Source organism: Osmia bicornis, chromosome 4, assembly GCF_907164935.1.
Source record: "Osmia bicornis bicornis chromosome 4, iOsmBic2.1, whole genome shotgun sequence".
NCBI lineage: Eukaryota > Metazoa > Arthropoda > Insecta > Hymenoptera > Megachilidae > Osmia > Osmia bicornis.
In genome coordinates, this window is record NC_060219.1 from 11,064,262 (window position 1) to 11,086,736 (window position 22,475).

Consider the following 22,475-nt stretch of genomic DNA (forward strand, 5'->3'; position numbering starts at 1 on the left):
TTTGAAATCAGCTACCAATTAAACGCGACATCGATCATAGGGATGAATCGAGGATCAACCACGTAAGTACCCTTTAAGAATGTTCTATAAAAGATTCTTAAACATAAATTTAAATTTTAATTTATTTTCAGGATAGCCACCCTTGGGTGTACATATTCAATATTTTCGGTTATCTTAGACGATAAATCGCCGAAATACTTTGCCCTCGAGGATCAAGAAATTCTTCAAAGCTATTCGAAAGAATTAGAGACAGTCTGGTGTCAGGGTTGATCTTGTTTTATCAAGCAACAGTTGCCTCGGTCGTTAGCGGGCAAGTGGCGTGGCTCGGAAAGATCGCACAGAGGCCCTGCGTTTCAGAGCATTCCTGCACGAGCGTATTTCAATATAAACAATCGCCGAGCGAATTTTCCCTGACGCACGGCAGTGATTTCTGGCCGACGTGACGGCGATGCCTCCGTCTGCGAGCTCGACCCCGGCTGCCCTCGCTCGAGGAACGCGACTCGTTTCGATTCTTCTTTAACCTCTCCCCTTGTTGCCTGCCTGCCTGCCTGCCTGCCTGCCTGCCTGCCTGCCTGCCAGCCTGCTTGCGAGCCTGCCTTTTGCCTGCCAGTCTTCCTGCTCGTTCGCCTGCTTCGCCTTGCCCTTCGTTCCTTTCTTTTTCTTTTCCCTTCCAGCCTGCCTGCCTTTTTCCCCCTTTCGTCGGGTTTACTCGACGATTTTCCATAAACTCACCACCCTGTTACCCTGAACTGATCGATCGCGATTCGCATCGATTCGGCAGCCGTTCGGTGGTGAAGTTTCTCGGTGTTCTTCTTTTTTTTTCCCCTTAGGAACCGCGAGTGTTTCGAGAGCGCGCATAAAAGGCGGATAAATCACGCGAAAGGGTGGAGGGAGGCAAAAAGCGTGGCTGGATCGCGAGAGAGCTGCAGCGTGCCGAACGGACAGCTCCGAGAGCCAGCCGGATGCTTAGAATTTCGATAAATCTAACTTGGCAGGAGAAACAAACGGGCGCGGAAGAGAGGCAGGCTTTTTTCGAACGGATAACCTCGCGCTTTGGCTCGCGTTCAAAAATTCCGCTTCTTCTTTTCTGAACGTTCGGTAAACGTCGGGCTGAAACGGCCGAACCTACGAACCCAGATCGAGATCGAGATCGAACCCGGCGTTATCGGCATGCTCTTACGTGCGAACGATCAACGGTGAAAAGCCGCTTCCGGAGCGGAAAGTTTGCGGTCTCTCGGATGAATCTCGAGCACCAGTTCGAGTTTCATTGTGGATAGAGATAGGTGGAGATAGAGAGAAATTTTGGAGCGCATCCAGCGTTGGAATTTCGCTAAATCGTCCTCTGGAAAAGATACGCCCGTAGATCGTGGGTTCGATAACTCTTTCTTCCGAATTTATCAAATTTTCATGCAACTGTTCGCGTGATTTCGCAAAAGTAATCGTTTCACTCGGACATTTCCCACAGCGATGGACGTGCAAATATTTGCCATGTTAACGCAACGATGGCGCATTAATTTCGTCTCGTTTCCAATGGCAATATGTAATATTTGTGGTACTAAATGTTCAGCTAGATAACAGAAATTCGATCGTCCTCCTCGATTGCATCACCTTTCGTTAACCATCGATCGTCGATCGTCGAGCGAGCGACGATTCGAGTAAACAACCGTCGCGTCGTTCCTCCCCGTCTTCTGTAATCGTGTTCGGCGACGATAACCAGCGTTGAAAACAACGATTGCGGCGTCACGTTCCGCGAAATTGGAACGAGAAACTGAACGAGGCAGGCATCCGGCGCGAGGCTTTACCTCTCCTCGATCTAGCTCGATTAACCGATTCTTCGAGCGTGGTCGACGAGTCGCGTGGAGACGCGCGCGGCCGACCCTTTCAATTCCTCGGCGATCAAAGGAAACGCGCCCCGGTAATCCGACTTCCGTGTCTTCCGTTCCTTGATGAAGTAATGCGCGTTCGTTGGCTTTCAATTGGTATTCGCGACCCACGCGTTGACTGCGACGTCTTCTGTTCGCGGAACAAACGTCCGAAAGGGTTTATGGATAGAGTTTCTACGTGTGTTTTTAAATAATGTAGAAACGCGTCGTGGCATCGGTGTAAACGCGTAAACGAGAGGCGGAGCGACGGTCCCGAAAGAGGTCAGAGGGCATCGCCAATCGCACTCTACTGATAATCATTCTCTTGCCCGCTAATCGCTCGTTCTTCCTCTCTGGACGCGGTTTGGCTGTCGAACGCGGATAATCGCGGATAATCGCGGATCCGCGATCGACGGATACGAACCATTTCCGCGTACGAAATCGAAGCTGCTTTCGAAATCTAGAACTATTCGTCACCAGGATCGATCCAATTACATTTTCCGACTCCTCGTTTGTTCAGCCTCGCGACGAACGACGCGTCACGAGGCTCGCATAATCGCTCCATTTGTACGCGTCGCATTTTCGCAAGCCGACCGACTTAACAGGCTTTTCGTATTGAACCTTTCTTTCCTTTCGTTGGTTATCCGATTTTAGCAGATACCGCAATTTTTAATTCTCCTCCTCTTTTTACTGTTTTTCTTTTCATTCGCGATTCTTCGGTTTTCATAATTAATATATAGTAACACGTGGGTGAGTTGTTTCGCTTTATACACATTTCCCAATGGAGGTAATTGAGAAGGAATTTCAATTAATCGATTTATTCGTCATGCCGCTTTCGCAGTTCAATTAAAATGAAACACGTATGATTTGTACAATACATTAGTTTAATCAAATGCGCGAATAAGCGAGACTCGATAGTCGATACTCGAACATCTATATCGAAACTGGTAGCGCCACCAGTTGATTATTTTTCAGAGCTCCAGACTTACGACAGTGACTACAGATAGATAAGAAGACTGGAGGATATGCCTTATAGCTTCCCATACAGCCCTGGATCCCACAAATCATTTTATTTCCTACAATCTGCGGTGCCTTACATGCCTTACTTTTTATTAATTTTTTATAATAAACTGATTTTGCGATAACTGATAACTTTAATTGATTGGAAATCGTTTGTGATTTACAAATCTATCAGTTTCATTGTTTCTGAGTAAATAATTTCTTAATTATCTACAACTTGGTTTTATAATAAATAATTGTAATGCGCATGCGCAAAATATACTCAGGAATCTTGCCAACAGAGAGCGTATCAGCGCGTTACGTACAGCGGAAATCGTTTAAATTTTCTGTTTCATATTCTATGGGCAAAAGTTCTTTTAATTTTTTGGAGCAACTGTCATTATGCTGAAGATCTTTTATAATAAAATTTTATTACTTCCGTTTGCACCCTTTATATCTATGATTCCACTATATCTCTGCGCCCTTATATCACTGCATTCCTTACATCCCAGCAACCCTTACATCTCAGTATTCCTAACATCTCTGCATTCTTTTCATCCCTACATTCCTTACATCCCTACATTCTCTTCAGCCCTACATTCTTTTCATCTCTACATTCTTTTCATCCATACATTCTCTTCAGCCCTACATTCTTTTCATCCATACATTCTTTCCATCCCTACATTCCTTACATCGCTTCATCCCTTATATCCCTACATTCCTTACATCTCTTTATTCCTTACATCCAGACATTCCTAACATCTCTTCATCCCTTACATCCCTGCCTTCTCTATATCCCAACATCCCTTACATCCGTGCATCCCTTACATGCCTGTATCCTTTACATCCTTGTATCACTTATATTCCTGCATTCCATACATCCCAGTAAAATTAAGTTGACATTTTTGCGGCTATAAGACCTGCGATTTTATGCAAACTTAGTTCCTTTTTTCGCCACCAGAGGGCGCTGATTCGACATCGCTATTTTAGTTCACATTTTTGCCGCCAGAGGGCCAGAAATCGAGCAAGATTTAGTTCCTTTTTCTAAAACCAGATGGCGCTGATTCGACATCGCAATTTTAGTTCACATTTTTGCCGCCAGAGGGCCAGAAATCGAACAAGATTTAGTTCCTTTTTCTAAAACCAGATGGCGCTGATTCGACATCGAAATTTTAGTTCAAATTTTTACCGCTAGGGGTCGCTATTTTTTCGAGAATTTCGCGAAAACTTCGAAAATTTTTTGGCCCTCTAGCGGCAAAAATGTGAACTAAATTTTCGACGTCGAATCAGCGCCCTCTGGCGGTAAAAAAAGGAACTAAATTTTGCAAAAATTTAGATTTAAAATTATTTTTCACAAGACTTTACTTACCTTTACTTACCTTTACTTACCTTTACTTACCTTTACTCGAAGCAGTCTTTATAATATATTTATTATAAGGGATGCAGAGATGTAAGGAATGTAGGGATGAAAAAAAAGTAGGGATGATAATAATGAAGGGATATAAGGGATGATAAGAATGTAAGGATTTGAGGGATGAAGAGATGTAAGGAATGTAGGGATGAAGAGAATATAGGGTTGAAAGGAATGTAGGGATGAAAAGAATGTAGGGATGTAAAGGAATTCCGTAGGGGTCCGGGGCTGGGGCCCCGGTACCCAACGCATGCGGCCCGAGGAGTGCCGGCATCGGGTGTGGCCCCCGATGTCGGCGGAGTTTGGCACATGGTGGAGGGCCTAAGGACCCTCCCTTCCGCCCTAGTGCAGGCCACCGTGGTGGTTTTAGTGGGTAAAAATCCCACACTACCTTCTGCCCCTTCCCAGGGGGGCTGAAGGTGTCTTTCTGAAGATTTCCACCACGTTAAAAAAAAAAAAAAAAAAAAGGATTTAATGTTTTGCAGGGATATAAGGAATGCAGGGATGTAAGGGATACTGAGATGGCCTTGGCCTATAATGGGGGATAAAATTATATAAATAACTGGAAAAAGTAAAATAAATGGGGCCCACGGCTGAGACCCAGAAGAGGGATATAATCATAAATGTTATTCCCCTTCGATGAGCTTATTTAATAACCAAAAAAAAATAAATGAAGAAAATTAAATAAACTCTGGAAAAAAATTATACAGGTTGTGCCCACTTCATACAGCCCTGATATTATCGAGGGTTGTTAGAGACCCCCTGCGCCAATGACGCCTTCTGCGTATTGACCTGATATCATATTTGGGTATTAAAGACCCCGAAACGCCGGTGACTACATTTGCATACCAATAATATAGCATCCGGGGTGCCAGGGACCCCGAAGCACCAGTGACTATCTCTGCATACCGACCTGATATCATATTGGGGTGTTAGGGACCCCTAAACGCCAGTGACTCTTTGCCTACCAATAATATAGCGTCCGGGGTACCAGGGACCCCAAAGCACCAGTGACTATCTCTGCATACCGACCTGATATCTAATTGGGGTGTCAGGAACCCCGGAGCACCGATTCCCATTTTTGTTTACCGACATGAAATCATCTTGGGGTTTTAGGAACCCCGGAGCACCGGTGACAATGTTTGCCTACCGCCATTTTGGCATCCGGGGTGTCAGGGACCCCTAAGCACCGACGATTCTGTATACTTGAATTATAATGTCTCGGGGTTCTAAGGACCCCGAAGTGACGATGATTCTGCATACCAAAATTATATCGCCTCGGGGTTCTAAAGACCCCGAAGCACCGACGATTCTTTATACCTAAATTATATTGTCTCGGGGTTCTAAAGACCCCGAAGCGACGATGATTCTGCATACCAAAATTATAACGTCTCGGGGTTCTAAAGACCCCGAAGCACCGACGATTCTTTATACCTAAATTTTATTGTCTCGGGGTTCTAAGGACCCCGGTGATTCGATGATTCTGCATACCGAACTTACGGTATCCGGGGTATCAGGGACCCCGATACACGGGTGATGCTCTTTGCATATCGACATTTTGCCATCCGGGGTACCAGGGACCCCGATGCACAGGTGACTCTCTTTACATACCGACATATTGGCATCCGGGGTGTCAAGGACCCCATGAGCTAAAATATGCGACCAATAGACTTTTTATAAAAATATTGGAATCTCTTTGCGCTTTACATATATAAGATAACTAAGAAATGTTAAATAATTAAAATGATAGAAGAATTTATGTCAATTAAATAAATAGCCGAGAATAGAAGTTACTAGCATTAAATAAATAAGTCAGAAATGAAATTGAGTAAATTAAATAATAATTCAGTTGCTATTTTCAAATGATTTATTTACCAAAGTGCATTTACATCTGTCAAACCTAATGCCAAGTCTTTACCGTCAGGCAGTCGGTAAATTACCTTAACGACTTACGCGATACTCCGATAGATGGCGCTAGTGGTACCTGAAAATATCGATCTGAGTTGTTCAATAGTTTGAGCCGTTTTTGTATAGATGGCGCAACAGATTTACAATAAAATTAAACAATTATCTTTTAAATAAAATATGCGACTTTGCATTTGACTAACGCTAATAAAATATTCTGCAATCAAGCACTATAAATAAGATTTAAAGAAGAAAATTGCATTACACTGTCGAAAAGTAAAATAAAAAACAATTTATTAACGACAATCGCTATAATTACAATATTGTATATCGCATGTGAAAAGCAATATTTCACTTTATACATCGTGTTTCTTTATCTTTTTTCCTTCTATTACTCGACGATAATTCTTTTAATCGAATCACAAGCTTACTATAAAATATCCGAACGCTCTCGTCAACTCGCTTTCGCGTTCGTCTCGTTCTTGGTCCGAAAAATAAAACCGCATCGCCAAGCAGAGTGATAAGAGAATCGATCGTTTCGATCCACGGTCCTCGTTCGAAAATCTCCCGCAAGACAATGGATCGAAGCGAATTAAACGCGTCGACACCGGCAACGATCAAAGACAACAGCTACAACAGCGACGATGCTAATGAGAAAGATAGAAAGTGCGAAGAGGGGTAATTTAATAAGCGATACTAACGATTCTAATTAAAAATCATAAGGATACGCACAAGACTGGCCACGAGTAAAGCATTGGAGTCAAACGTTTTGGCTCGAAATGTTTCTACGATTCTAGATCGAACAATGCCGCAAAATTTCGTTTTACGAGAGCAGAGCAAACGCGGAGCGAGAAGACAAGAGATGGAGCGACGGAGCGTTTAACCCTTTCGACGCGCTCGATAAATGATCGCTGGCTCTGATCGATGGGGCCTCTTAAGTCGTTCGCAGCGAAAGGGTTAAAGTATCTAAATAGTGGTGAATGGTGGGATTTACTCGATAAAATCTACTTAACCGGCCAATCGATGTTGGACAGAATCTAGACCAGAGGATGCTGTGCGAACCTAGAAAAATCGACACGGACTTTTTGGAAACGATCGAGTTCCTTCGCCTCGTTTACTTTCGCTCGCTCGCCAAGTATCTTCAGCCGATCGAATATAGCGACGACTAATATTTAACGGGGAACGACTAACGCCTATCTTGTTGCGCCGTATAGCGAGTAAAACACGCACACTTACCAACAATACATTTTCTTCTAAATTCGAAAACCGTATTCGATCGATCAGACGTCGAGAATACGATCGCTAGCAAGCAATCGATGGCCGATCAACGCGTTCGCTATCAAACCTCTTTCGCTTCCCTTCGATGCAGAATGATTAGAAATTATTTCCTTTTAATCGCGTTAATAGCGAACGCGTTTAACAGCTTTTACAGCGTTGTTCGAAGCAATTTCAAGCAAACTGTTTCTTTCGTGCGAGCAAACGATTCGCGCGGACAATGCAAACGAATTCCTTCCTCTTTGCTCCGAATAATTAATCAGCGAATGTCACGCGTCGTTACGACTCGACTGGCTCTCGTAATATGTACAATATACACCGACGACGAATATCGTATAATCTAGCGGAGTTTCTTTCGGAATACGTTTACAGAGAATCGATAGAAATAAGTTATACATCGAGTCACCTTCGGTGTTCACTTTCGATCGCTTGAAAATCTCACTTTTTAATTAGACACTTTTCCAAGCTGTCCGCGTCCAGGGCACCGAAAAGACTTGCTTGGCTGCATCGAAGGCATCTCGTGGCTATTGTTTTAGTTTATTTAAAATTCTCTTTTTCTTTTTTTAAATAAATAAATAAATCGCGATCACTTCCGTTCATTTACTTAGCAGCATTGGACGTTAGAGCATCTGTACTAGATAGTAACGGGTTACTAAGCTTATTAATCTTTCTCTCCCTCACACTCATTCTGTCTCATCAACTCACGCTTCTGTCAACTTTCGTCTTCTTTTCAATTTGTCACCCATCCATCCCGCTCTCTTCACCCCCTTCTCGCATACGTTTCTTCTCCATCGTCCACTTTGTCTCAATCGATGCAGAAAATAGTTTCGCCTTTATCGTTGAACCTTTTTATCTCGTTTAAAAACCGTCGACTTAAATCGTACTCTGTAAATCTAAACGCTCTGTGTCGTACAATTATATATCGAAATCTGTTTTACTTTACACGGCGAAAGGGTGGTCGCGGTTCGAGCACGAAGAACGCAGAGTTCGAAACAGTTTGTGTCTTAAACATTGCCAGGATATACTCGTGAAAATATCTTTACGATCTTGTAAAATTTGAGGATCGCAGGTCGAGAGGAAAAATATCGAAACTCCGTGGTTCGTGCTCGACGCTGGAAGTACTCGCGAACGAAGCCGTACGAAACTAATTCTTTTATTAAATATATGTGTACGAGTATGTTGTGTAGCAACGTTTCGCAATGATCGTTAACGGAGACACATCGGGTCCGTAGGAGGAAGGTGTGAAAAAGTTAGTGAGGAGTAACGGTAGTCGGAACGCGGATAAGTCTCTAGCTACCTCTGGCGCGTTACTTTATACCTTTATCTAGCCCTTCATTTTTATCATTAGTACTATCACTACCGTGGTGCCCTGGTTGTTAGTCAACTACAGAATGTAAACGCTAAGTATCGTTCACAGTGTTGTATTCGAAATAAAAATTACATACGATGCGCGACACACTCATTTATTCTTCCCTTCGTGCGTAGGAAAATTTTTGCGTGAATCCAGTCGTTGCTGGGCATTGATGATTCGATTTAAATGAACCGGATGCGAATTAATTGGTCCGTTGTTCGAACGAAACACGGTGTAAGAAAACGTGTTGAAAATGCAGGATAAATGATTGTAGTTTTTGGTGTAACATCGAAACAAGGATAAAATTCAACCGTCTCAACGAATATTTTTGGCTTTTATTAGATTTACGAATTATACCCAGCGTTATAAATTTTCTTTCGTCCTTTGCAGCCTTTCATATTGGGCTGCGCGCGCGTACGCGTTAGGAACCTTGCTAAGGCAACGAAGGAGCCCTAAATTCAACGAGTGTATTGTTTTCCGTTTTCACACATTTTTTTTTTCTGTATTTTAAAAAATCTTTTTTTCTCACGCTTTTCCAGATTTTCATAATACGCAGGCACAAATAAAAATGTTGTGTTTGCAAGTTTTTCTTGAAGAAAGAGACCCGGTACCTGTATGATTCTCCTTCAACGCCGTCTACCCTTTCGCGCGGCTTGATCGTTTCCTTACTCGGTTAATTAGCTCAAGTAGTACACTTTATTTAACAGCACGTTACGCGTCGATACAAAAGACCATAAAGCGCAAAAGTTACGCATAAAAGCTTGTGCCATAAAGCTTATATTGTAATTGATCTGCTCTCAGCTATGGTATTTTATAGCGAAACCAAAATTACGCGCAGAAAAAAAATAGTTTTTTTTTTTAAACCCGTGAATATACTGATACAAATTTCAAAACGTTTTTACAGGATGGTTATCGATAATGTAAAAACTGAGAAAATCTACACGATTATACATATGATTCACCTCGAAGAATTAGTAATCATATATTCTCCGTGGAGTTTTACAACACAATAGTATAATAAATATTCAGGAAAAAGCTCTAAAAAGATATATATATATATATATGTATATATAAATATAAAATAATACCCTTTTTTACACCAACAAATTTCTAAATTTTTTTTTTTAAAGAAAACGTAAGCACGATCGAACAAAGTATACAACGTTCGTAAAGTTCAGTATTCGTTAACAGACAAAACAGCTATTTGTATACAAAACTTTGAAATAATTTCATATCACAGCACTAGCTATAAATACAACGTTGAGAAGAGAGCTGAATACGAGAGTCGAGCCGGTATATCGTTAGAAGAAAAGAGAGAAAACACACCGAACAAAAACACGTTACGTAAAATAAATCGTTATTTCACTGCGAGAATCACGGGACCGAGGCTCCATCTTCCCTATTCTTTTCTATTCATATTTTTACTACAGAGAGCTTATTATGCTACGTATCGAAGTGTTGGATTGAAAATATATCCACAACAGAACGGAAAGGAAACGCGTGTTTCTTCTTTTCTTTGACAGTAAAACTGAAAAATCGCTCAAGATTAGGGTGCGCATGAAAATATGTCGCTTCTTCCTTATCACATGTGCATCAGAATTATCGCACTCGCTCGTCTCGAGAATCTATTATCGTACCGTTCTTTGTCCCTTTATAAACGATAATTAATCCACGACTTGTTACACGTTGATCATCGTTACGTCATGTTCGCTTCGATTTTCTTTCCTCTTCCCTTGATCCTCCTCCACCAATTTCTCTTTCACCCTGTTCGCTTCTTCTTTATTTAACATATACATACGTACGCGCATTGTGCTCGCCGCATCGCGTATGTACATGTAAGAACGAATCGTTCCCGATGATCGACTGGGCCGTGTTCGATAATCGAAACGGATCAGCCGTCCATCCGCGATGATAGCGTCGATGACAACGAAGGGTACGGATGATGTACCAAGGCCGGAATTCCAGTTGCGTCAGACTGCTGACTGGTTGAAACCGAGCATGAAATGGAGTGTTGCTATTTCTTGGTCGGCGTGCCTCGTTGCGTCAAACCTTCGAATCGCTTGAACGTGTAATTAATGAATACCCAATCCTTGTATATTACCTCTCCGTCTTGAGGCATCGGGGCGGATGCTGTAACGGATTAAAAATAAACAAACATTCTTACGCTCATCCGCAGCTGTAGAAGAAGAAACGAACACTCTATCGATACGTACGGATTTCCAATTTCACGTCAGGAAATTCGTCGAAATTGGAGGTGTCGTCGATCGAACGCACTTCGACGGGTATCGCGGCTGGTCTCTCTCTGATGTGTTCCCAATCGACTCCACGGAAGAACGGGGCCAGTTTAAGCTCTTCGATACCTCTTTGCGCGCCTGAAACAAACGGGATCATGCAAATTATTATCCGTTACGAAACGATTGTTCAACGCTTCGAACGTGATCGAGATATCAACCTAATCTTCTGTCAGCCTCGCAGCAGAATCTGATTATAGTGTCCTTAGCTTCTTCGCTGATGGGAACTTCCGGTGGGAACACCAAAGTTTCTCTCCAGTTCATTACTTTCCTGTAAGTTTCCTGAGGATTTTCACTGCAAAACGGAGGATATCCTGAAAAGAAATCGAAAACGATCGATCAGTTTCCTGTTCTCGAACACGTTAAAGAACTTCAGCGTTGTATCAAGATTTCGTGATGAAAGAAATATCGATTAGCAACGAGAGGCCTCGATACAATACCTATGAGCATTTCGTACATGATAACCCCCAAGGACCAACAGTCGCAGGCAGGACCGTAACCAGTTTGCAAAAATACTTCTGGAGCTATGTAGTCCGGTGTTCCCACTGTGCTGTACGCCAACGCTCTTCGGTTTCTTTTCCAACTTTCGGCTCTCCTTTTGCTATCCATCGCTCCACCGCTTCCGCTTCCACAGGACGTCACTAAAGGAAAACGATCAAGGTTTAATTGTTTTCGAAACTTCACAAGCCGGATCGTTGTTTCGAACACGGTACGTGGCTTTCGGATGTAAGACATTGGATCAGCGAGTCATTCGACCCTGAAGAAGCTAACTGTAATTTTAGCGCAACACGTTGGAACACCAAAGGAAAAGAAGGACACGATTTACACGGACATCAGGAAGTTAGGTTCGAAACAACGGTTCAATTTGACGATTACTCACTGAAATCGGATGGTTTCGCTTGACTGAGGTCTCTATAGAAATCGGTTCTATGAGATTTCTTCAAACCCGTGCACAGCCCGAAATCGGAAAGCTTTATGTGACCCCGTGCGTCCAGCAACAGATTGTCCGGTTTGATATCTCTGAAGAGAAATTGTTAGAGAACGATCCATATAAATATTCTACGCCTCGAATTCGTTCACTACCGTGTAATTTACCTGTGAATGAATCCTAGCTTATGAATAGAATCGATCGCTAATGCCGTTTCGGAAATGTAAAATTGTGTACACTCTTCGGAAAGCGTGTCTTTCTTCATCAGCAACGTCATCATATCACCTGTTACGATATACGATCATACATTTATCGATGATCTTTCGAAGAAGAGGAACTGTGAGAGGAAACAACTTACCGCCTGGAAGAAATTCCATTATTAAATAGAGATTAATGGGATCTTGAAAGCTATAATACATTTTGACGACCCATTGATGATCCGCTTCCACCAACACGTCCCTTTCGGCCCTGACGTGCGCGACTTGTTCCTTCTCGAGCATATCGGCTTTTCGAAGGATTTTCATCGCGTACACATGACCGGTGTCCTTTTTCTGCACCAGTCTCACCTATTCGGATGAAACGCAGTCTCAACTTATTCGGAATCGAATTTTATTCGCCGGAAACTTACCTCTCCGAAAGCGCCTCTACCAATGACTTTGAGAGGCTCGAAATCCTCGACGCCGAGACGGGAGCGTTTCAATCGAAGAAATTCGGTCTCTTTCTGAGCATGCTGCAACCGTTTCTCTTGCTTCTGCTGCTCCGACAGTCCCTCGTCTTTCAACGACTCCTCTAATTTAGCCAGCCTCTGTTTTCGCTCGATGTGCTGAGCTATTAGATTACTGTAGTAATTCTCCAACGTTACCTACGGATCGACGTACATTTATTTCCTCCGTGTCGAAACGAGCGTAGAAAAGCAGCAGACATTGATGAAAACACAGATGTTAGAAGGGAAAGGAAGGGTGAGATAGCTATGAAACTCACCTTGGCCTTTGTAGCCTTGTCCAACGTGTGGCCGCTGAAACGGATCGTGCTCTCTGTGGCTGCCATCTCCAACACCCCTGTAACATACGCAAAAGGAGGTCACCGAGTGTCGCACACCAGTCTCCAGAAGCGAGCTCTCGTGTCATGACAATGACACAGATCCTTCCGCCTTCGAATCTCTCGATCCGATTCAAAATTCCCAATGACGAAACTTCTCACCTCGGTTTCCCTTATTTTTCTGCTTATTTCTAGCAAATATTTGCGAAAAACAATTCCTAACTACGTATCGTTTAAGAAATTCTTAGCTAAGACTGATGTGATCGCGTTTCATCGTTCGATAAATCATCGTTCGTAATATAAACAATAAATCGAAGCGATAGAAATAGAATCACGGATTTTGAAATATGTTTTCCTTAACAAAAGTTTTCGTAACGATTTTCCTTGTTCGATTTCCACGCGAGCATACTTTGATATAAATTAATTTCCATGCACAGACATGTTATCGCGCGATCCGCATAAACGTGACGATCGAGTTCAAAAAGCCAAGTAAGCTTGCTGCGTTCGATTGACTTTCATTGTAGCGTTTATTACTAAAATTAGAACTGCGTTGGAAATACGAGGAAAGATTCTGCACAGTGATAACTGGCAGACAGCAAACGAGTTGAGGATGTGACAAATGGAATAGGTAGATAATAGAGGGTTAAGATCAATTTCGTCGAGCAGCGGAGCAGGGTGTCGAAAACGGTGTTAACTTGGACGTTGTTTTGCGTGGAGGAAAGGTCCACCAACCTTGGAGTTTATTAAATAATGGCTCCGGTGAACGATCGTGCAACGCTCGAATGTCGTTGCAACCTTTTTCGTCCGTAGAAATCGAGCTCAAAGGTTCGACTGAAAAATCAAATACAACACGCGTATTGTACGTAGGTATTTTTAGTGTCACAGTGAACGCGTTAACGGGACTCATTTAACATAATTTTACAGACAACGATCTCGCCCAATTATAAATAATTCTCTTTAAACGACTAAAAGTACGATGAGTCAGACGGTCTTCGTACACCTCGTTACAGTGTGTCTATTTAGAAATATTTATTGTCGAAACAATATCTAAGCAATCGACAAAAGTGAAAGGAAAGTTGAATTATCGCTAATTAAAACGGCTTTGTTAATAAATTGAATGGTGTACCGAGAGTTTTTTTTTGAAAAAATCGAAAGTTACTCTACCTGGAGGGATTTTCAGCGAAGTTGGCGTGTCGGTGAAAGCAGTTGAGGGGGATTGACGAGGAGGCGATTGCTGGCGCGAACACGGGTGGTTCGTTAGCGAGCCGAAATCGATAAGAATCGTTAGGAATCGATCGTGAGAAACGGTGGTTCACTGGATAGATTCGGCGGGCTCGCGTGCGACTTTCCGACGTGCTCGTCCTCAAGGTATGCGTATTTCGTGATCCTCGCGGAACTAGGGAGTAGGTACAATGACGTCATGCGCTGATTACATTACGGACTACAAGGCCGCATTAAACTATTCTAGAAGCCGTACTTTGCGCGTCTCTTGCGTTCAGTCTGCAAATAAAGGGTAACGTAAGACACGCGAACCATCACAACCACGCTTTTTTCGCGCTCGGTACCGTGTTTCTCGCGTTTCCATCGTTGTTCACCCCATACCGCCTCCAGAGCTCCCGATCCCCTTGCCACAGAATCTGTTTTAGCCATCGAAATTTCATGGGTGATTCACGAAATAAACAAGACGGTGATAACCGAAACGTCAATGTTTCTATCATTGATCGTACGACTTCCCTTCGACACCGATTACGTAAACTGCGCTCGAATCGCGCAACAATCGCGAACGGTTTATTCGTCGTATGGTATGCGCGACGCTGTTACGTTAGTAATCGCCGTTCTCTCGTTTTCGCATCGCAAATTTGTCGAAAATGTCCACGTCGTTTCAGTTCATTTCAGTTTCTAAGATACGCTACGGGTACGTAAGCGTGTAACAGAAACGCGTTTGCAATGAATCATATCACGTTATATGCTAAAGCGAGGGAAATAAAAGCGACGAGGCGGCATAGATGAAACGGAATCGCGACAAAAACTGGCACACGATAAATGGTAAGAACATGGACGCGTTACGATACTTTTACACCGCCGTTGAACTTCGACTAGAAATCGTGTGAAAGTGAAAACGACCATCGCGTCACGACGTCCTCCGATGTAAAGCGGACTCGGAAAACTCGAGCATGTCTCGTTTCATTTGTTCCCGCGATTAAGCATTGACTTTTGATCGAGAGAGCATAATGTACAAAGAGGTGGAAAAAATCGTATACGCAGCAGGTCAGAAAGCAGTAACGAACAGTCCGCGATAACGAGCAGAAATGACGCGTCAGCCGCACCTACGTGGTCGCGATCCTATCGTATAATCCAAGTTTCATACTGCCTGTTCCTATACATACACTGCTCACGTATCGAAGGAATATTTTGCAACCACGAAGACCCGTCGTGTTTCTCCTTCCGAGACTAGTCGCGTTTAATCAACTACATAAAACAGGATTTTGATTTTATTACGTTGCCATCGAGAGGTGAAATATCGACGATCGATCGCGCAATTTCAAATCATGCTGTAAACGCTTTTGTTCCATTGTTAGCAATTGGAAAGAATCGAACGCGGCGAGCGAACGTGGACGGTCCGAGAGAAAGGTGAAAGGAGAAAAGGAACGTGCACATCCTATGCAATTATGTGCACACAATTGTTTGCACTTTTTTCAAACAGCGATTGGAACGTATCGATACTCGTCGTATAACGATTATTAAATTGGAAAAATCTGCACCTGCGACAATTCGTTTTCGAGTACCTAGAGGAAGTCGTACCTATATCGCGTGTTACGCGCGACCATCGAGAGTGCATGAGTCACCTATGCGCGTAGGCGGTTGATGGTATAACACGGTTATCGGTGTGAGCACTTTTAGGAATTATTTACGTTCAACGACCGTGTAAATAACGAACAGCGACCATCTTGTCCGTCACACGATGGGAAACCATCTTCCAACGCCCTGCACGCCTGTCGTACCAGAGTTTCTTTTTTAACCAAGCTAGAATAATAACTGTATTTTTCACGAAGAGTAAGAAAATTACTACCTACAGCTGGTACAAACTTTCGAATGTTCGTGGGACATATTTAATTCAGAATATACTACTCGTTATTTCTACCTGGATAGCGTACGAAGGTGGACAAAGGTGGTTGAAAAGAAAAGACCGATAGAAAGAATGATTTATTACGAATAATGCATTCTCGTGCATTCTGAAACGTTGATAGCATCGAACGTAGTAAAATCTATGAACCATGAAAAAAGTCATTCTTTGAAGGTATCGAGTAAAAGCACTTACCGAAAGATTTCTTTGAAGGAAATACATGACATTAGCATACGTCGCGTATAAGATAAACAAACTCTACTCGGTTTTTGTTACACGTGCAAAGAAGAGAACGGAGCTCTGCTTGAAAAATGACTCAGTTAAGAGGTTTAAGAATATACGCAATTGAATGAGTCAGAAAGATTGGGAAGGTACATACGTCAGTAGACGAAGATGATCGAAAAGTATAAGATGTTTTATGATAGGTATCATTTGAAACGGGGCTTACATTACTGGGAAAAAGTTCGAGTATTAAAAGATTCACCCTCTTTATAAAAAGAATAGCAAAAAGTTAGAAAAGGTGAATTTTTATTGGACTTTTCAGACGATGGTTATCACGGTTTGCCACATCAAGCGTCGCTGGAACCACCTTTAAGGAAAAAAGAGCGAACCTTTTCGCCATCAGATTTCTTGTCAAAAATGAGGAATAATTTCTCTACCATTTTTCAAAAAATAAATCACTGCTTCAAGTATTATTTGAAACGGTACTTATCGCGACACTCTGTACACGTGATAAATGGTCAGTTTTCGTGTGGAACGGAAGGTGGTTATTTAAACGAGAAGTTCGATCGACCGGTCAACCTGTAACTAATCGATTCGTATAATCCAGGTAATCCTGGCGTGCTCCGCGAATTTTCAACGGTAGATTCGCGATTTCAAAAGTGGCACGTACGCAAGAATCCCGAAAACGCGACGAGTCACATTTTAGGGCAACGCACGGTGTTTCGTTACGTCAGGCGTCAATTTTGTCCGAGGACGGCGCAAAAAGCACGACCGATCGATTCCGCTCGAACCTAGCAACGCGGGCAATAGTCTGCTCGCGAAAAGTACGATAACAGGGAGGAAAGGAAAGGGAGACGATCGCGATCCGTTCGTTTTTTCCACGATAACAGAGAGCACGAGCCACGTTGCTTACGATAACCTCGAGCGAACCTTAACGACTAACGCCACCGGTTGCCACGGATCTGAAAAGCGGCGCCTAAATTTATCTCGAGGATACACGCGACCGTCGAGTGCAACGCCGATCGATACGTGCTGGCCAGTAAATTCGAGAAAATCTCGCAAACATTCGAACCTCTTCCACAGGACTTGGACAATTTGTTCTACTTCATTCCCACTTTACCCGAACGAATCTCCCTTTTATCCTTTCGCAACACGATCTTCCGTAAATGTAAACGAAAGTGTATTTCATTTTCCCAATAACGAAATCTGATAATTTCTTCGATGCGAAAGAAACTGGTCGTTTAGAAAAGCGAAGTTCCATTGGAAACTTTCGTTCTAGCGAGTATCTCACGGTCAAATACGGCTTGTCGTCGCGAATCGATATGGAATCGGTTGCTTTTAGAAGGAGAAACCGTATCTTACCAAATATAACGCGTGTAAAATAACACATTTCGAATCTTGCTTCTTTCTTTCAACATATTTTCCACGCAAACGATTTCGATAAGTATTTTGAACTTTCCAGGAAAACGCGTCTTGAAACAAAAGAAACAGTTTGATATAGGGAAAGCGTAAGTACGGTTCGAATGGAAGTGTAAACGATATCGACATCGTTTTCCTTATTGCGTTCGATTCGATATCAAGAACCGAGTAAACAGCGATTCTCATTCAATCATAGGAACACACGTCTGCGATAACGGAAGAGATAGTTCCATTCGCTTCAACGGAAAGTAACTCTTTTACCTTCGAAAATCTTTTATTTCCGTCGAACGGTAAGATTATACATTGAAACGGCTGAATATTTTATCTGTAGAATACGTTTCTCGAAATAGACAGGGAGATCTCCCGAAATTCGATCGTTTCCCTCTTCCACGTAAATTCGCAACGACGGGTGGTGCCTAAATTGGATGTTCTTCCATCGTTCGTTAATATTTCCCAGCTAAAAATGTAAAACAAATCCAGAAGGACGTCACGGACGAACGCTTTCTCCTAATTAACAATTAGATAATGCGTGGCCGCAAAGCAACCACGGTGATAAATTTTAATGGGCCGCGTATCGATTTTCTCGAGTAACGCCAAACGAGAATCATCCATCGTGTGGTGTAGCGGAATAAAACAAACGGTACATTCACCTACAAAGCCGAACGAACGAACGAACGAACGAACAAGCATAATACGCTTTTCTGAGGAAAGACCTTTTTCGATCATCCGTTCGAACCCGTTTCAATTGCGAGCAACGTTTGTTTTCGCGACAACGAAACAAATGTAACGATAAGAGAGGAAGAAATGAGCGAAAATACGATTACTCTGTACTACTTTCCTGACATGAGCAGATATGCCTGCTCGATTGGTATCGAGAGGTCAACAACGTGGTTTTAACGCGAAACGACGCGGTTGAACGGTTCCTTTCTTCTCCGATGTAAACATCTCCTGACAAGCATTAGACAGCCGATGATTATCAACCGACAAAGTAGGATGATAGAACGTGGCTGAATTTATAGTTAATTTATGGTTCAGTTAATTCTGACAAATATGTTGAAACGTTTGGTATTTTCGAAAATAGGCAGAACGAACGAGAACGTTCGAAGCGAGCAAAAAAGAAGAGGATCGTTTTGGAAAGTGGGGCAAGTTCGAAACGCGTATTTAGACTAGCGCAGGTTTTTGTAACGCGAGACAGTACCGTAATGGATGGACGAATACATTCGAACGTTACGTCGGCTCTGATATTGTAATTTCTCAATATGTATATGGAATTTTCGAGTTGACACACTTTCGCGCGCACTTTATTCGCGAAATTATTTTCCGATTTCTGCTCGACGCGCGTCAAATGTCCCGCGAAAAGCGTGTCGATGATCGTGAATTCCGCGCGCAAACGATCGAGATCCGATCGGTGTGTATTTAGGTCGAAACGGTCGTGTCTCGAGTGAACCACCGATAAAAGGAGTGCCTCGAGGAAAGGATTTTCCCCTCGAGGAACCGCTGCAACGATTTTCAAACAGCCACAATTACTGTTTCGAACGATACAAAGTCGCTTTGCCAATCGATCCAGAGTGATTGTAAACTTTGCAACTGATATTTTCATAATTTCAGCCCAACAACGTTGAAAACAACCATCGATTCAACGCGTTTAACCTTTTCGCTCGAACGCAAACTATAACTCGTCAAAGTATTTTTACCTTTGCGAGTGGTTTGCCAGTTGCTTTCCAATTCAAACGCTACAAATTTTCAATTACTTGTTCCTTTGTTTAAAATACGTTTTTTAAAAAATCTGCAATAACCCGTCGGTTCGTTAATATTTGAAAAACGTTGGGTTTCTCTAATAATACAAAGCGTTGAATAACATGAAACGCTTACGTACGATGAAAGAAAGGAGCCATATAAGAGGCGAACTCACGTTCACGAAGCTGTTTCGTCGAGGCACAAGCACTCTGTTCTCGGATCCTCGATTCGCTGGATCTCGCGTTTCACGCTTACAACTGGTTAACTTGCGAAATTTCCGATTTTCGATTGTTCCGAGAGGAGCGCAGATCGACTCTCGTTGGTTACAGGTCGTCGAAATGGTTAAAAGAATGGAACAATAACAATAGTGGCGGCGCGTATATCTGTGTCACGCGGATACTCGAGTCTGTTGTGAGTCACTCGCTCCCGTTCGCTCGCTCTTTCGCTTGGGCGTTCGTCGTGCTTCGGTCTCGTGCTCTTTCACCTACTAACGGTTGCATTACGGTTCTTCGACTCTTGCCGAATGCTCCGTTTTGCGTTAATAACGATGCCACGGGAAATAAGGCCCTCTTACGGACGAGTATCGTTCGGCTCAATTTTTCGTACCGGCGTTTACGAAACGTTACGTTCTCCAGAGATTGACAAAGTATTTCGTTGATTCACGGGCCACGGAATATCCGTGTTGGACCGACTCGAAATAAAGTTCCGCTTCGGGTGCTAGTCGAAGCGCTACTGACGGCGACGGTTCGCCGCGCAAACCTTCCTTATGAATTCAAACGCACGTGGAAGGAAAGAAACAACCGTTTGCTGTTTCGATGGATTTCAAAGTTTTCGAAAGAATCTCAAAGATAGGGAGCACCGCGTGGAGGGGTCACTCCAGGTGATTCCCAGAATGTTCTACGTTTAGCAAGAACGTTGCGTTTTCGTCATAGTAACGGAGCGACCAAGGAGAGAAATTGAAGTAACGGGGAAATCGAAAGGGAAAATTTCAAAGGAACGTGTATGTACCTTGTTCGTTATCGTAGTCGTTGTCGAGGCGACAGTTTTACGCGACTGCGCATCGTTTGGCTCTTCTTTGGTCTCGGTCAGCTGCGAATATCGCGTGGTCGACGCGTCCAATTTTAGCGAGTCTCGACAGGAGCGCGGAGCACGCACACCTCGAAACGATCGCGAGAGCTCATCCGCCGAAAGATTCCACTTTTCCTTCGTTCCTCGATGAACCACCGCACGATTGGCTAGTTGCGTGTATTTCATACGACGTTCTCGTCATTCGAGTTTCCTTCCCGGGGTACACGAACGCGGAACAGGAGAAAAAGAAAAGAGAAAAAAGGAGAAGAGAAAAGAAGAGGGAGCGTGGTCGAAGCGCGCGGAACCACCGCAACGAAACGCGCCGCACTAGTGCCAACCGGCGCGACGCGGCGACTCCTGGTCGCCTCTTCCTCTCCGCTCTTCTTCTTTCTCTCTCTCTCACTCGTTCCTTCTTTGTCCGTCTCTCGACGTGTATACGTGTGCAAGCAGAAGCTGGTGGAGAAACGACACAGGTCGGGAGAGGGAAAGCAAGGGAGCCGAAAGTGCGCGCGACGACGAGGATGACGACGACGACGGCGACGACGAAGAAGACGAGGACGGTGGCGACTCGTCACCTGATCGCGGTCGTCCGCCTGCGCGCCTCCACCGTCCCCTTTTCTCTCCACCCCCATGGACCACCCCCGAATTTAGTCTTTAACGTCTCGAACGAAGCGTCCTCTAGAAATTCCACGTTCCCAATCACATGGCATCCTGCAGGCTTGTGACCCGGACCAACAAAGTTTCGTTTCGAATGTTAATCGACTTGAAAACACAGACATAGCTACCACGCGAGTAACCAGTAATTGCACGATAAGAAAAATAAAAGATCCTTAAGATTCTCGTGACTAATGGGACTGGTCGTTAGCCTGCGATCTATTATCTCCCTATTATGTCTTACCTGCGTATCTGTTTTACGATTCGAAGCCCAGAATAGGCATTCCACAACGCGTTTCGGAATAAAAATATACGGTATCTAGCAACCACATCCGCGGACGATTTCGCTGTCAAATTTCCACTACGTAATAGAGGTACATTGTTCGAGAGTGGAGGAGAATCGCGATACTAAATTCACTGCTTCACCGAGCCGTGAATCATCGTCAGGCGCGAAAAAGTTGCGCGCGATCGCAAAACATTGGTCGAGTTTAACGTGACCGAAGCAATGCACAAAGAGACTGATCGCATTTACCAGCGGCACCAGGATATCTGGTTAATCCAATTTTACATCGAGAATCGAAACGGCTTTGCCGCGATCACGCCGATTACGTTCAAGGTAAAAATAGTTATTTCGTCGATGCATCCTGCTGTTTGAACAGCCGTCAACTATCTATATCTCTGCGGATGGATCTCTGCACTGTCTAACGCTTTGACGTTCCAATACTTCTAATGCTACTTATAATTATTTCCCGATGGAAAAGAAGCGTTGCGGATAATCGTTTCGGAAGAGAATCAACGCGTAGATTAAAAGCAAATAAAGAGGAAAATTGATGTCCGGTAGAGGCCACCGTTTCGCGGCCGACTCGGAGTACAAGTTTGCAAGTAGAAATGCACCGACACGGCGCTCACGTTGCCCTCTATCTATATATACCGTTCGTTCTACCTCTTCACGTGGGAATATTGATTTCGCAGCGTCAGCTGGCTCACTCGCTTGCTCGGCTTTGCTTGCCTATCCGTTCACTATCCACCATCCGTCCTTCTCCCTTTTCTGCTCGTTTCTTACTTGCCTGTTCAGTTATGCTTCTACTACTTTGTGGGTTAACCTGCGCGGTTTATCTACCGCGTGCATCGCGTCTCCTCTGTTGTGCAACAATTACTGAAACTTCATAAGCAATTTATTTTTCGTTTCGG

At 43.4% G+C, this 22,475-nt stretch overlaps 1 protein-coding gene across 9 annotated transcripts in view; it reads right to left on the minus strand.

Moving 5' to 3' along the window:
- Positions 1-9,118: 9,118 nt before the first annotated feature.
- Positions 9,119-22,475, minus strand: part of LOC114877193 (serine/threonine-protein kinase tricornered) — a 36,508-nt gene continuing 23,151 nt past the window's right edge. For 4 of the 9 annotated variants that reach the window (XM_029189461.2, XM_029189479.2, XM_029189451.2 and 1 more), the window contains 9 exons: positions 13,004-13,080; positions 12,651-12,884; positions 12,381-12,588; positions 12,190-12,307; positions 11,975-12,114; positions 11,535-11,735; positions 11,256-11,408; positions 11,017-11,175; positions 9,119-10,933 (listed from right to left, as the gene is read on the minus strand). In XM_029189461.2, the coding sequence (XP_029045294.1) occupies positions 10,818-10,933; positions 11,017-11,175; positions 11,256-11,408; positions 11,535-11,735; positions 11,975-12,114; positions 12,190-12,307; positions 12,381-12,588; positions 12,651-12,884; positions 13,004-13,080 (1,406 nt within the window). In that variant the 3' untranslated portion in view covers positions 9,119-10,817. The other 5 variants (XM_029189515.2, XM_029189490.2, XM_029189498.2 and 2 more) reach the window with 5 other exon arrangements.